Here is a 16,909-nt window from a genome sequence, read left to right as displayed (position 1 = left end):
TGGATACTGTATTGAACTTTTTCTGTAAAGAAAGCTTTTTCCAAATTATTTGAAAACCAAATCAGATGTTATCAACTTGGGAGCATTTTTTTCAGCTCTTAGTTCATTGTTTTCTTTCTTGTGCTCTTTGACTCAGATATGGCCAGTTTTATCTGAGACTCTAAATAAACACCGGGCTGACAATCGGATTGTAGAGCGTTGTTGCAGGTGCCTCCGCTTTGCTGTTCGCTGTGTAGGCAAAGGATCTGCAGCCCTACTGCAGCCGCTAGTTACACAGGTAAATTCTCCCGAAGCGGGAAAGTGTAACGTGTACAGGATTTGACATAGAAGTCTTTAGTACAATAACTCTGCTGATGAAATGAAACGCTTTTGTACGTATTAAATACAAACTCAGAAATATTTGGAAGCAATAAGTAGTGCCCATGGTAAGTATGGTGCCTCTGAGGGAAGCAGCCTGTAATCTATTCTGTGTAGTGATAGTTTAAATAGTAACACGTTTCCGTGTGAAATTAGGAAAAGAGAATGACTTTTTAAAAAAATTGTTTAATGTTTATTTTTGAGAGAGAAGAGAGAGAGAGCGCGCATGAGTGGAGGAGGGGCAGAGAGAGACACACACACACACACACAGGATCTGAAGCAGGCTCCAGACTCTGAGCTGACAGCACAGAGCCAGATGCGGGACTCGAGTCCACTCACTGCAAGGTCATGATCTGAGCTAAAGTCGGATGCTTAATGGACTGAGCCACCCAGGCGCCCCAGGAAAAGAGAATGACTTTAATGCTGAGCTCTTCTGTAGCAGTGCTAGGCATTTTTATACTAAATTTTTTTTTTTTCTAAGATAGAGACAGAGCACAGGCTGGGGAGGGGCAGAGAGAGAGGGAGACACAGAATCCAAAGCAGGCTCCAGGCTCTGAGTTGTCAGCACAGAGCCCAATGCAGGGCTCGAACTCACAAACCACAAGATCATGACCTGAGCTGAAGTCAGACGCTTAACTGACTGAGCCGCCCAGGCACCCCACTAGTTTTCTTTTTAAAAATGGGTCCTGTTGGGGCACCTGGGTGGCTCAGTTGGTTGTGCATCTGACTCTTGGTTTTGTCTCAGATCATGATCCCAGGGGTCAAGCCCCACTTTGGGCTCTGCATTGAGCATGGAGTCTGCTTAAGATTCTCTCTCTCCCTCTGCCCCTCTCCCCGACTCGTGCTCTCTCATGCGCGCGCGCTCTCTCAAAGGAAAATATGTGTCCTGTCAAAATTTGCTGTCTCTTGGCCCAAAGAGATTTTTTTTTAATCTCAACCACAGTTGGTCACATAAGTCTGTTATTTGTCAAAAAATAAGTTTGACTCTTATTTTTTTAATGTTTGTTCATTCGTTTGTTTTGGGGGGGGGGGGCAGAGAGATAGAGGGAGAGCGAGAATCCCAAGCAGACTCCACGCTTCAGCATAGAGCCCAACACGGGGTTTGATCCCACAAACCGCGAGATCATGATTTGAGTCAAAATCCGGAGTCACATACTTAACCGACTGAGCCACCCATATGCCCCAAGTTTGACTCTTTTAATCACCAAGATTGATAGGTAATTGCAATGGTGTGACTCACTGTATGAGGTTCTCCAAGATCATATTCACATCAAGAACTACTCTGTATGAGATGCCTATAGCTAGTGACTTAGATCACTAAGTAATTTGTGTTGATGTTAACCTTACAGCAGAGCCAGGACTGGATTGAGGCAAGTGAGGTGCCATGGGTACAAAATTAAAAGAGGCAAGGCAGAGTGTCAACCTTGCATTTGCAGTAAGTGCCTATCAGTTGACATAGGCATAACCCTGCCTCCTTTATGTTGCAGATTTGAGTAAAGTTTACATTTACTATATCCTGATGATGCCATATGTTTGCACTGCATATGTTTCCACCTTTGGTTAAGTGTCCCCTTTAGTGTAATACATTCTGGGTCAAAGATAACTTGATTTAATGGCCCTTTGCTGTTAGAGGATACCCTCGTGACTTGGATTTTTTTTTTTTTTATTTAATTCCTGCTAATTAAGTATGTGACCAGCCTAATAGAGGAGCACCTTGTATAGGAAGTATGTTCTAAAGTCAGTACATGTGGGGGAAAAAAGTATTTTTTTAAATCCAAAATTCACAGGGTAGCAAACTAGAACCAGTGGGCCTGCCACGTATTTTTATAAATACAGTTTTACAAAGAAGAGGTAACCATGCTTATTCATTTAAGTATTCTCTATTGGCCAGTTTTGTGCTACTGTGGCGCAGTTGCGTAGACAGACTTGTAAAGCCAGCAAAGTCTAAAATTTTTACTATCTGGCCCTTGAAGAAAAAGTTTGTCAGCAACTGACGTAAATCATTCATTAAGCAGTAGAGCATACAGTTGAGTACCCAGTACCAAACAGATTCATAGCTCCCATCACCTGCCCATTCCATTCCATGGTACATGCTAGTAAGAGTCAGTTACTTTGTCTTTCAGCCCCCACCCCATTCATTGAGTTGAATTTATATAATAAAATCAATACGTGTGTTGTGATGGCATTTTAAACATATGAATGTACAGATGCCTCTTAATTTTTGGAGGAGAGTAGGGTACAAATCCTAAACAAATCATTTAATTTAAATATGTATATTGTATTAACATTTTTATTTTCTTGAGATCCAGGTATCTTGGTTGGGAATACTGTTTTACTTTAAATAGAGGGGTTTAGGAGAAACTCAAAATTTAAACAGTGCCTTCAGAGTCTCCTTCAGGATGTTTGGTATTTTTAGCCCTCCTATGGCTATATGTGCCTTTTTTTTTTTTTTTCCTTAAGAGTTCATCTTCAAGGCAAAAGGAACAACCTTTAGGTGTTGGGATTTATGCTACGGGTTTGCAAATAGCTTGGATGATAGCATCCTAATGGCTTCCAGCTTGATGTATTATACAACCCTCTTACAACATTGTTTTGGGAAGATAAAAGGTAAAAGGCTTGATAGGACTCTAAAGAGAGTACTTGAAAATTATTGAAGAATTGAGCCTTGTGTTTTAGGAAATGTTGCCAACAAGCTTTACTATATTGTCTTAAAGAGAAGAAACCACTCTGTGTCTGAATGTCTTCCTCCAGACACTTTCCTAAGTTGATACTTTTTTTGGGGTACAAGAATTGAATTAACTGGTTTCTCTCTTGGCAGATGGTGAATGTGTACCACGTACATCAGCATTCTTGTTTCCTGTACCTTGGCAGTATCCTTGTGGATGAATACGGCATGGAAGAGGGCTGTCGGCAGGGACTACTAGACATGCTCCAGGTCTGTTTTCCCTGGGCAGTATCTTGGAGCGTCTATAGGCTTAGCAGTGTGTTCTTCACCATCTCTTGAATTCTCTTCCTTCTCTATGTCTCTCCTCCAGTCATGTTGATTTCCTAATAACAGGAAGGTAGAAACTTTTTTTTTTTAATGTTTATTTTTGAGAGAGGGAGGGGCAGAGAGAGAGGGAGGGAGACACAGAATCCAAAGAAGCCTTCAGGCTCTGAGCTGTCAGCACAGAGCCCTTCTTGGGGCTTGAACTCCATAGCTGTGAGATCATGACCTGAGCCGAAGTCAGACGCTTAACCAGTTGAGCCACCCAGGTGCCCTGGGAGGTAGAAACTTTTTAGTTGTTCTCTGGACAGACATGGCTTAGGAGAATGAGAGAAGAGATTGACCGTATGAATGTAAAGATCATTACAGCTATTACGGCCTAACTTATTTATACTCTCTAGAGATACGGTCTTTTGAGAGGTAGAGAAAGGAACAAATGGATGTAAAACAAAGGATCTCTAAGCTCAAGCATAATTCTGTTTTTAATTTCTTGCCTGGAAAAATCAGTGAACTAGCTCACTTAGCAGGGATGGTTTTAGAGTAAATAGCAAGCATTGGAAAAGGCTCCTGATATATTGGTTTTTTTCCCCTTCTCGTCATAGGGAAGAAAATATATAAGGGAGTTAAATTATGATGCTCTTTCCCAAGATGTCTTTCCTTTAAACTGACATTTCATTGTTATTATTATTATTAAAATTTATAAAAATCTCCTTAGCGGACTAGACCATGTCTAATACATAAGCAGTCTTTACTTTGAGAAAATTCTAAAATTTTGAGAGGACATCTATCCAGTTTCATCAACTGAAATCTATACCCTTAACCCTTTCTGAAATGTGGACTTCATATATAAAAACTGTATCAACTGAGAAAGATTTCTGTCTTCCTTTTCTTGAACTGATTTTCATCCGTCTTTTTCTTTTCCTATCCATTCTTCCTCCCTTTGTTCCTTTTGTGTATATTGTGATATTTAACAAGTCTGGATGCTGTTGCATTTATATACACGTTTATTCTAAAATCACTGTTCTCTTTTAGGCACTGTGCATCCCCACCTTTCAGCTGCTAGAACAGCAGAATGGGCTCCAGAATCACCCTGACACCGTGGATGACCTGTTCAGGCTGGCCACCAGGTCAGTCCTTCTGAAGAGCAACCCTTTCTTTTATTGCTCATCCCCATCACTGCTTCGTCTTGTCACATAACGCTTGACTGTTTGCTTCTCTATAAAATGAGGTCAGTGGAGTAGAGGTAGGTTAGTGATTCATAGCCCAAAGTTAAGTTGTGAGCTGGAATATCCCTGTAAGTGAGGAAGAGGAGCTGGATGGGAGCAGGAGAAAGCAGCTGGGTTTCTGTCACAAAGGAGGGAACATGCACAAGACAATAAAACCAGCTTTGTAAAAACATTTGAATAGAAAATCTCCAGAATCCCCTGTGGTTTTAACTTTTTATGATGCCGTGATATCATGCTTCACTTCACATTTTCCTTGAGGAAGCTTGGCATCCTTTAGATATCATATCTCAGAGTGAAAAAATTTTTAGGATTTTAAGGTGCCTTAGAAGTTCACTTTGCAGTTCTGCCCCCAGCCTTCCACCCCCATTATTGCTTAAATTCCTTTTACCGATAACACTGATGATATTATTCCCAACACTGAAGGAATATTATTACTTATTTAGTCCCTGGACAAAAGAATTGAAAACAAATCAGTTAGTGAACATAAAAGCATTTTTTAATTAATTTTTTTGAGTTTGTTTATTTACTTTGAGAGAGACTGAGGGAGAATCCCAAGCAGGCTCCACAGAGTCAGCACAGAGCCTGACTTGGGACTTGAACTCACAAAACTGTGAGATCATGACCTGAGCTGAAATCAAGAGTCAGATGCTGAACCAACTGAGCCACCCAGGCACCCTGAACATAAAATCATTTAAAAATTATTCAAACTAAATTGTTATATATAATTATACAAGTAGTGTATGTTTTATCATTTATAAATGCAAAGTAGTATCGACTCTTTCATCTCAGGATTAAATATCAAACACTTTCTTTGGTAAGTTTTTGGACAAGTTAGAAACACCTTTGTTGTTGATATGAGAGAACTGTTGGGTGAGCTCTCCAGTGTCTGTTTTCCCAGTGTGTCTTCCTTGAAAAACTAATCCCCAGAGATGCTCTTTACACAAATGCTTACCTGGTGAAATAAATTCAGAATATATAGTATCTTTTTCATGGAGATTCTCCATGTATGTTAAAGGATCTGAAAAGTCTTACGGGAAATTGAGTGGAAAGTTTAGGGAGTTCCTATGTACCCACTGCACCTCTCCACCACGCCCCCAACCTCCACAGTCTTCCTCACTGTCAGCATCCCCACTAGTGTGGTCTGTTTGTTGGAATTGATGAATCCTGTATTGGCACATCATTATCACCCAAAGTCCATAATTTACTTTAGGATTCATTCTTGATGGTGTACCTTGTATGGGTTTGGACAAATGTGTAATGGCATGTATCCACCATTATAATATCACATGGAATAGTTTAATACCCTCATTCCCGGTGCTCCACCTGTTCAGCCCTCCCTCACCCTGTACCCCTAGCAACCACTGACCTTTTTTACTGTCTCTATCTATAATTTTGCCATTTAGTCTGGCTGCTTTTAGAGTCTAATCCTGTCACTTATACCTGGCCTGTCTTTCCAACCCAGGTTTATTCAGCGTAGTCCTGTTACCTTGCTGAGGAGCCAAGTGGTCATCCCTATCTTGCAGTGGGCCATTGCCTCTACTACCCTGGACCACCGGGATGCCAACTGTAGTGTCATGAGGTTCCTACGAGACCTCATCCATACAGGGGTTGCCAATGATGTAAGTAGAAACATTGTACCTTTCTACTTTGCAGCTCATCATCTTTTCATAGCTCTTCCTTATTCCTTAGAGAATTTCCAAATTCTCCTTTTTGATCTGTATTTGATTTGTACATACCATTCACTAACCAAAACATCAACTATTTATAGCCTCTACTAAGTGCTGTAAGCTGTATAAAGCAGTATAAAAATATTTCTCCTCCCATGTCATTCAGTGTTTAGCTGAAAAGATAAATAGATATAAACATTTAAATAACAATAGGAAGGTAGTATTTGATTGCCAAATGAGTGATAAAAGTCATGATTGCTATGAGATCAGAGGAGGGAAAGCTTTTTGGTCAGAAGTAGGTTGGGAAGTGGGTTAATTTCTGGACGAAGAGGGACCTCAGTGGGGCCATTAGATATAGGTAGAATTTGGATGGATTGGAGAGGGGAAGATAGTCTTAACTGGGGCATAAATCATAATCAGAGAAAGTCAGGATAGTTCTAAGTATGTTAGGCAATTTAAGAGACCTGTTTGGCTGGAGTAGTAAAATGGTTCACAAAATTTTCAAAGTTAGATTTGGGTAAATGTGGAATAGAATTGAAGGTAACAGCAGTGGAGAAATAGCCACTATTTGAATGGGCTACTTATTTAAGAAACTAGAAATGAAAAGCAGTTTATAAAAAGTTATTTTTTTCTGAGATACTAGAAATATATATACACACATATATATATATATACACATATATATATACGTGTATATATATACGTATATATATACACGTGTGTGTATATATATATATGTGTATATATATATACACATATATATTCAAAGACTATAGGAAGGAAGAAAATAAGTTTTTGAATCCAGCTATTAAGTATACACTTTCTTCTCCAGGAAAGAGGAGTTACTAGGTGGAAAGTTGAAATTAGAACATATCTTTTGCTCTTACTTCCTTATAGCACGAAGAAGACTTTGAATTACGGAAAGAACTGATTGGACAGGTGATGAACCAGCTTGGACAGCAACTTGTCAGCCAGCTGCTCCACACATGCTGCTTTTGTCTCCCTCCCTATACCCTACCGGATGTGGCTGAAGTGCTCTGGGAGATCATGCAGGTTGACAGGCCGGTAAGCTTGTTTTCATGAAGAACCCATTCTCACAGTTCTAAACTTTGGTTTCGGGAGGCTGACTATAACTTTGAAACCAGCCCTGTTGTATATCCATGGGGCTTAACCTAGGCAATATATTACTAAGTTTATTAGATGAAGGGGCCTGTGGAAGGCCAATAGTTCATTATTAGGTTTTTGAAAGTATGTTTGTGTCACTGTCATAGGGTTTATATTCCCTGAAGTGAATACTAAGCTTTGAATTCAGCTATGTGGCTGACGACTGAGAAATTTGTTCACTTGTGAGATGCCCATATATCAGTTATACAGTGTTACGGGTTATTCGAGAAGTGTTAATTCACTTCAAGCTCCTTAGATAGCACTGTATGAGTTTCCTTGGTAAATCTAGCCAAAGCTTTTGGGGATATAGAAATATAAAATTAGCTCACAATGTACACTTGGATTTGTTTCTTCTTTGGATTAATTTGCATCTTGTTTCAGTTCTTGCACCAGCTCATTTATCACCTGAGCACAGAATGTTTTTTTAGGATAGCCTAATGTCCAAGTAATTTCCAAGTAATGTCCAAGTAATTTCAGTATGGGCCACATGATCATAAATCGGGGTTATGTGTACTGCATGAAAGTTTTGAGCATAGTGGTAAAGTATATATATACCCTGTACACTAGGATATGTAATCTTTAATATTAATATAAAAGCAGTTCAGAAAAGTGCATAGTTGGTTCTAGTTAAAGTGAGCTAGCTGTCTTCCAGAACCACAGAAAATTCCAGATATACAAGTTTATTGTAACCTTTAAGTCTGTTACATCTCAATGTTGTCTCCTACTTTGTATCATTGATGGCAGTTGTTAGCCTCAGTTTCAGCAATTTCACAAAACAAAGTATACTTTTACTGTTAGAATCTCATGTCACTGAAGGGCGCCTGGGTGGCTCAGTTGGTTAATGGTCCAACTTCGGCTCAGGTCATGATGTTGCAATTCATGAGTTTGAGCCCCCACATCGGGCTCTGTGCTGACAGCTCAGAGCCTGGAACCTGCTTCAGATTCTGTGTCTCCCTCCCTCTCTCTGCCCCTCCCCCACTTGCATTCTCTCTTTCAAAAGTAAACACTAAAAACATTATTTTAACTTAAAAAAATCTCTATCACTGAGCTGAAAGTTCTGCCTTCAATTTATGTGTTCATCTCCAAAGTTCAGCGATTAATGTATATTGCCTTAGCATTTGCTTTACTTGATCTTTGGCTCAATCAAACAAAAGACAGTCATATATAGGGCAGATGCTTAATAAATTTTTAACATTTTCTTTATATTTATACTTCAGAAATAGCCACTTGAACTTTAATTCCTATATATCAAACTCTGAGACTTCTATGTGACTTTGGTTCCATCAGATACCTCTGCAGTTCTTCCATGGGAACTTGCTTCAGGAATAAAATAGTGTCTACAGTTCCTGTTGCTGGTTGTTCAGTATGTTCTGTTTCAATCTTATACAGCAATATTTTTGTATTTTTCTGAAGAAAGTACTCAGTGGGCCCCTCAAGACCAACAAGTTTAATTCCAGAAGTCATTGACATGAGAAAAAAAATTTGCATGCTCTTTTCACTTTTTTACAAATATACTTGGTTCCCAACTAACAAAACTTGTAAATTTAACTTTATAAAAACATTCTTGATTTCTAAACATGTGGTTAAGTGCTAACAGAAGAAGAAAATTAGAACAGCAAGGTTAAGCAGGAACAAAAACCAGATAGCCATAGGCTCTTAAGAGTTTACTGTATAGATACCCACAGAATGTGTGTCAAGAAATTTAAAGTGATTGTTTTATATAAATATCAACCTGAAACGGAGTTTTTGTAAAGGAACTCTTACATAAATTTGGGTTGCCTGTACCCCAACAACTGATTAAAATTCTAATGATGTAAACCCAAAGAAAATTTACATTCTTTTTCTTTTTAAGTTTATTTATTTTTGAGAGAGAGAGAGAGAAAACGAGTGGTGGGGAGGGGAAAGAGTTTCAAGCAGGCCGCACGCTCAGCAGAGCCCAGCATGGAGTTCCATCTCACAGCTGCAAGATTACCACCTGAACCAACATCAAGTCAGACGCTCAACTGACTGAGCCACCTAAGCACCCGAAAATTTGCATTCTTGAGCACTTTCATAGTCATACCGTTTCCAAAATTCACACAAATTCTTCAGTAGAAGATGGCATATCATCTTTGCTTGTGACTTGAATAAACTATTTAAACTCTTACCTCTGTTCTTCCTTTTCTTTGTTGGATACCCATCTGGCAAATTTATTCATTGTTTCCAACCAAATTTTTCAGATGATGCTGAAACCCATTGTGTGCTAGCTAGTTTTTGCTTTTTAGTTTAGTTTCTTACTGTTCTTTTTTTTTTTAATGTTTATTTATTTTTGAGTGAGAGAGAGAGTGTAAGCTGGGGAGGGGCAGAGTGGGGCAGAGGGGAGACAGAATTTGAAACAGGCTCCAGGCTCTGAGCTGTCAGCACAGAGCCTGACGTGGAGCTCGAACTCACGAACTTCGAGATCATGACCTGAGCCGAAATCAGACGCTTAATGGACCCAGGTGCTCTGTTTCTTATTGTTCTTGTTTGGGGGTGTACTGTAGTTAACTCACAGGCTATTTTTGGATGCCAAAACTATCAATTAAGCGTTCTTCCTGTATCTCTTTTCCCTGTGTGTTTTTATCTTTAGTAGAGTGTTGTCTTTCTTGGGGGCAGCATTTGGAGAGCGATACTTCTTAAGCATTTATAATGGAATATTTACTTTTGCTCTGGTTTGTTATCATAAGTCAACATATCGGGGGAATATATAATGTAAAAGTTTAGTTATAAAAAAGGTTATCTTACTGCTGAAAACTGACCAAAGTATACATCCTATTTAAGAAAGGCATGAAAAATTAGAGCGGACTCAAAGAAAAACAGTTCATTGAAAATAAGAACCCAGAGGAAGTCTCTAGAATTTTGATTATTAGTTTGAAGAGGAAGGAAGTAAGGGGAATAGGGGCAGACAGGTTACTATCAGGTTATGCTCAGATAGTAAATAATATTCTTTTAAATAGCAACCAGAGTGAGCAACAAAATTTTCTGACTCAGAGTACAGGTAGGTATCATAAAGAAGTGACTGGAAATGACTGTTCTCCTAAGAGAGATGACCTTAAAATCCTTAGGGCTCTGGATTTATATTATATTATGTATATATAATTTTGACATGTTTACTTACTGTACTTTTTGCCCTTGCTTTTTGTGGTACTGAACTTTTGCCTTTGACCTTTTCACCAAAGAGTTTTCTGGCAGCTGTTTAATTTTTTTGAAATTAAAAAGTTTATCATTAAACTTCTGGCAGAAGTTTAATGATAGGAATAGAGCAGTAGCATCATCCAGAAAAGACTTCACTTCCAAAGTAGAAGGGCTCTTTCTGAAATGATGCCTGCTACTACTTCTTTGAATGGAAGTCTAGGTTTGCCTTCCTTTGCAAACTGTTCCAAACCCCAGAGGTTTGAAAGGCCTAAAGATAGTACTGCTTTGTTAATTCCTTTACTTGCTTCCAAGTCTGGAAGAACTAATGCTGCTAAGAAAAACCTGTGAGTCTTTGTTATTACTTGTAGGGTCCAGTTGAGTAAGTCCTGTCTCCTCTTATAACTCTTAACCCTCTTCTCTGCACAGACTTTTTGTCGATGGTTAGAGAATTCCTTGAAAGGTTTGCCAAAGGAGACAACCGTGGGAGCCGTCACAGTGACACACAAACAACTTACAGATTTCCACAAACAAGTCACTAGGTGAGTGATGTGGGGTTTTGGGGTTTTTTTTTGTCTTTTTAAGGAATATAAACAGAAGCTGGAGGTGTGCAGGAAAAAATACATCTTTGTTTCTCATACCAAATTTACCTAAGAGTATATTTCTTGTGTGCCTTTGTAAACTCACAATTTACTGTCTGTTTACATTGAATTGCACAAATTGGCATTAGAAAGAAACCAGTCTGGGGGGGACATATCATCATGCTGTATAGGTGTGCATCAGTTTTACTGTACAAATGTATTAACTGGTATCAGATCTTAATGGGTAAGTGGAAGCATTATTTCTTCCAAAAGAAAAGTGCATTGAGCAGCCCACTGCCCTTCATAAGATCTGTCTTTATCTTTCTGAAGTCCTTCTCTGTTCTCATCCATATTCAGGTGTCAGGAATGCAGATGTGAATAGGTGAAGCATTAGTTGTGAAGCGTAGATGATGTAAGCTGCAGTGAGTTGGAAAATTTTCGCCACGCCTAAAGATACTGAAATTCTAATATTTTGAGATAGGGGGCGTGCACATGTACGTGAGCCGGGGAGGGGCAGAGAGAGAATCCCAAGCAGGCTCCGCACTGTAAGCACAGAGCCTGACGTGGGGCTCCATCTCACGAACCATGAGCTCATGACCTGAGCTAAAATCAAGAGTGAGATTGCTTAACAAACTGAGCCACCCAGACACTCCTTTAGGTATTGACTTATATTCATACAGTGGTGGAATGATTTATAGGTCTGATAATGTGTGTTACAGTAAGGTTTGGTGATAGTGAAAACACTGGAAATATTCTAATTGCCCATCAAGAGAGAATAATTAATAGAATGTAACTAAACAGGCACTAAAAAAAGATGCAAGAATATGCATGTGATGATATAGAAAGTGTATGATACAGGGGAAAAAATAACAGTATCATATAACCCAACTTGTACTGACAATTTAAAAACATTTTGTCATAAAATACCATAGAATTTACCGTTTCAGCCATTCAACCATTCTTAAGTGTGCTGTTCGTAGTGTTACATACATTCACATTGTTGCACAATTCCAGAATTTTTTTTCATCTTGTAAGGCTGAAACTATAACCATTAAACAGCTCCCTCTCTTCCTGTCCCCTAGTCCCCATCAACCATTATTCTACTTTATGTTTCTATGATTTGACTACTCTAGATATTTCATACAAGTGAAATCATATGGTATTTGTCCTTTTGTGACTCACTTAGCATAATGTTCTCAAGGTTCATCCATGTTGTAGCATTTGTCAGAATTTCCTTCCTTTTTAAGGCTGAAAAACATTCCATTTTATGTATATACTACATTTTATTTATTCACTCATCTGTTGATGGACATTCGGACTGCTTCTACCTCTTGGCTATTGTAAGTAATGCTGCTATGAACATAAGTGTACAAATATCTCTTCAAGATCCTGCTTTCAGTTCTTTTGGATTGAGAAGAATTCTCAACACTGTCCTTTTCCCCACTGGATGGTCTTTGGTACCCTTATTGAAAATCATTTGAGGGGCGCCTGGTGGCTCAGTCGGTTAAGCGTCTGACTTCAGCTCAGGTCATGATCTCACAGCTCAGAGGCTGGAGCCTGCTTTAGATTCTTTCTATGTCTCCCTCTCTTTTCTGCCCCTCCCCCGCCTGTGCTCGCTCGCTCTCTTCTCTCTCTCTCAAAAATAAACATTAAAAAAATTTAAAAAAAAAAAAAAATCATTTGAGCATATATGCAAGGGATTTATTTTGGGCCCTCTCCTCTATTCCATTGATCTCTTTATGTCAGTACCATACTGTTTTGATTACTATGGCTTTCTAATAATTTTGAAATTGGGAAGTGTAAGACCTCCAACTTTGTTCTTTGTCCAAGATTATCTTGGCTATTCGGGGTCTTTTGAGATTCCATGTGAATTTTAGGGTAGATTATTTTATTTTCACAAAAAAAGTCATTAGAAGTTTTGATAGGGATTGCATCAGATCTATAGATTGCTTGGAGTAGTATTGACATCTTAACAATTTAAGTCTTCCAGTCCATGAACATGAGATGTCTTTACATTTATTGGTGTTTTTAATTTCTTTCAGTAACATTTTATAGTTTAAGTATTATAGTCTTTTTGATGCATCTATAAATGAACAAACTTGTACTTTATTTTTTTTAATATAATTTTCATGTATGATATGTATGTATTTTCAAGTAATCTCTACACTCAGTGTAGGGCTCAAACTCACAACCCCAAGATCAAGAGTCACATGCTCCACCAACTGAGCAAGCCAGGTGCCCCTAAAGACTTTTATTTGTTGTTGTTGTTATTGTTTTAATGTTTATTTATTTTCGAGTCAGGAAGGGGTCGAGGCAGGGGATGGGGGGGAACACAGAATCTGAAGCAGACTCCAGGCTCTGAGCTGTTAGCACAAACCCAGGAACCGTGAGATCATGTCCTGAGCCAAAGTTGGATGCTTAACCGACTGAGCCACCCAGGTGCCCCTCAACTTGCACTTTTATTTTTTATTTATTTATTTTTTTAATGTTTATTTTTGAGACAGAGAGAGACAGAGCATGAACGGGGGAGGGGCAGAGAGAGAGGGAGACACAGAATCGGAAGCAGGCTCCAGGCTCTGAGCCATCAGCCCAGAGCCTGACGCGGGGCTCGAACTCACGGACCGCGAGATCGTGTCCTGAGCTGAAGCCGGATGCTTAACCGACTGAGCCACCCAGGCACCCCCCAACTTGCACTTTTAAAAGCTGTTTTATTGTATATATTATACATATACATAGTAAATTTCTCGAAAGATACACAGCTAGGACCAGGATCGGAGAGGAGGGAAGACTTTTCACTTTTTATTTCATAACTTTCTCTACTTTTTTTCAGGAGCATGTGATATACTTTTATAAATAACCCAGACCTAGTTTTTAAAGGGGGAAGAAAATAAAGGTTAGGCGATGGTACAGGGGTTACTTTTCTTTTCTGAGACTTGATTTCTTAATCTTACTTTGCAAAATGGTTTACTTTCTCATCTCCCGGAGTTTCTCCAGTAATTGTGTTAATTTGTTAAAATCCCAAACCTATGAGTGATGTTATTTTGCAGCTTACTAAGTGTCTTAACATCATGTCCCCAAAGTAACTGACTTTTAGCCACAGATCAAGTGACATGCATGACTGAAACATAGCATGTGACTACCTTCATGCCACATTTTGGCAGAAGAAGGGAATTTCCCCTTTTCTAGATAGGTGTGTATTGACTGGGATAACTTCACAAAATTATGTTCTTTTCACTATGAGTCTTCACAGTAGAAGTAGAATTCCACCTACAAGCTGCCTCAGGAGAAAGAGTGTGGCTTCTTTCTGCTATTTTTTGCTGTATTCCATCTAGTATTGGTCAGTAGAAGAGCAGGATCAGACTGGCTCTAATTTCCATAAAGCAAATGGGAGTCTGGGGAGAGAACCTTCAAAGGACTAGGCTTACAGTCAAGGCTGTTGGCTTGAATGTTGTCACTGAACTTCAGCTTATTCATCTGCAAAATAGGGTTAGTAATACCTATCTTATTCACAAGGGTTATTATGAGATACCACATGGAAATCTGAAGATTTGTCACGTAGTAGGTGATCAGTGAATGTTAACTTTCTCCATGGAAAAGAACCTGCTGGAATGTCATTATGCACTTACAAAGCTAGCCGGAGCATGTCTCCTGACAGCTCTAAGGCAACCACCCACACATTCTAAAATAAGTCTCCACCAAACCTGTATTCCCTTATCTGGGCTAATCTGTGACAAATAGAATGATAGAGAAAGTCAGAAAAGTCATGGAATTCCCTAACTTAAGGAGAACTGAGGGGCACGGAAAAGGAACCCAGACAATGCAGTGTTACAAACAAAAACATCTGTGATCTTTGCCCTGTGATAGGGGGAAATGAAGATGCACTACCAACTTGGCCTACTTGATCTCTCACCGCTGAACAAGTTTTGCAGCTCCTCCTATAGTAGGCTGTGACAGTGGTGGGAAATGAACAGAAGTTGTAATGTTAAGGTGCTAGAGAAAAGGTTTGAGATTGCTCACCTCCTCATAGTAATTCTCTTTCTCTAGTATGCACGTTGCCCTTGAACCTTCTGTTCCATGCATGACTCAGTCTCCCTTTTGAAGTTGAGGTCCTGTAACTCCTGCCTCAACATGTTGCTTTGTTTGCCATTCTAGCAGGGAAGGTAAACTGGTTCAGTTTCATTTCAGCAAGTCCAAGCCTGTTTTTCACATAGTACTGGTAATTAATTAATTCCCTAACATCTTTAGTTGGTCAGCTTCTGCTGGGGCTTTTCATTCTGCAATAATCATTCTTGGTCTCCAAGCACCACTAATTATGACTAGAAGAAATCCTGCCATCATTTCCCATTTCTCTATGTTGGTGTTTATTCTCTGACTCTTATCACTTGCATGATGATCTCAAGGTCAGAAGATGTTGAATAAAAGGAAGCATGGACACTAGAGTTAGAGGCCAGTATGGGGCTGTCTTCTTGCTCAAGTTGTTAGTTAGAGCCTGGTTACTCTCCATTATGCACCAGAACATTGGGTGAAAAGGGTTGCATTTCTCAGCAAACCGCTACTAGGATTATGGGGTTTGAGGAATGGTCACCATAAAAGTATTCAGAAGTATGGTGAAAGGATTGGAATTGTGGGACTGGAAGCCAGAAAATAGAACCTAGAAAAATAGTGGCCATTTTAAATGAATGAGATGGAAAATAATTGCCAGAAGGTTTGAGGCAGAAAACAAAATACTTCTGGCTTTTACGTTTTTCTTTTTTAAAAAAATTCATTTCTTTGGGCTTAATCACCAAGGAAGGACACATTAAACATTTGGCTGCAGCTCCGGACACCAGAGCACTTGCCCACAGGACTAGGAGTGGAGCTGAGCTGGTTCGAGATGCTGGCCTTACCCCTCCTTCACCCTGGCTCACCACAGATCTCTGTGCTTGCATTTTGGTTTCGGCACTTTTCCTCCTGTGTCACAAGAGAGGCAAGGAGTGGAGTTATCGTGCTCTTCCAGATTAAACCAAGCTGTCTGTTTGAGAAGGGTCGAATTTAAAACACATAAGGCTTTAGGATAGCAAAAGAATCTTCAGTCCCCATTGCTGTCCCACGGTTTAACTGTTTCCTGTTATCGTAGTTCGTTACAATAGAATGCCTCACAGTGGCTTCTTTTGGGTTACACATCTTTTTCCTTTGTGACAGTGGAAGCGTGAGTGATATGTGCTCGCCGCCCCAACTACCTCCTTTGTAGTCAGTATTGATTTGGAAATAGACTGAGGAAGGTAATGGTTGTATTTGAAATATGTTAAATTCACAAATGGCAGAATTCCAATAAACCCAGAAGACTTCATCATTTTCATTACATTGTTAAGATGAAGAGAGACTGGAAGAAAGTTTCTAGAATATTCTGTCGAATCGAATCCTGGAGTCTAAATCAAGGTTCATAATGATATTTCAGACCTTATAATAGGTGGGGAAATCCAGATGTAGGCACTAAGGGGATAGTTCTCATTCCACCTTCTTCTCTGTGGAGTCATTGTTAGCAGTTCCTTCCCGGGTGTTTAACTGTTAAGAGAAGGAGAGAGCACTTTTCTTCTGAAGATGAACCCTAGGTGGGAGTCTGTGGTTCCTAAGTTTTTCTGAGCCAAAGAGAGGGTTGCAGAAGGATGAGCGTATTAGGAAGTACTTCCTTTTCCACTGTTTTTAGCTTAGCTTTGTGTTTAGTTACCAACACTGGTTATGCAGACTGACAACAAAAGAATGAAGCGAGCATCAACTGATGTCTTGGTGACTGTTTTG

General features: G+C 39.3%; 1 protein-coding gene across 4 annotated transcripts in view; it reads left to right on the top strand.

Moving 5' to 3' along the window:
* TNPO3 (transportin 3) overlaps nucleotides 1-16,909 on the top strand; it is a 77,574-nt gene that overhangs the window by 56,881 nt on the left and 3,784 nt on the right. For all 4 annotated transcript variants that reach the window (XM_042924176.1, XM_042924179.1, XM_042924193.1 and 1 more), the window contains 6 exons: nucleotides 137-277; nucleotides 3,176-3,292; nucleotides 4,376-4,470; nucleotides 6,032-6,188; nucleotides 7,134-7,301; nucleotides 10,980-11,092. In XM_042924176.1, coding sequence (XP_042780110.1) covers nucleotides 137-277; nucleotides 3,176-3,292; nucleotides 4,376-4,470; nucleotides 6,032-6,188; nucleotides 7,134-7,301; nucleotides 10,980-11,092 — 791 coding nt within the window. The remainder of the gene's footprint in view (nucleotides 1-136; nucleotides 278-3,175; nucleotides 3,293-4,375; nucleotides 4,471-6,031; nucleotides 6,189-7,133; nucleotides 7,302-10,979; nucleotides 11,093-16,909) is intronic.

Source organism: Panthera leo, chromosome A2 (genome assembly GCF_018350215.1).
Source record: "Panthera leo isolate Ple1 chromosome A2, P.leo_Ple1_pat1.1, whole genome shotgun sequence".
In the NCBI taxonomy this organism is placed as follows: Eukaryota; Metazoa; Chordata; class Mammalia; order Carnivora; family Felidae; genus Panthera; species Panthera leo.
This window is presented reverse-complemented; position numbering and strand designations above follow the sequence as displayed.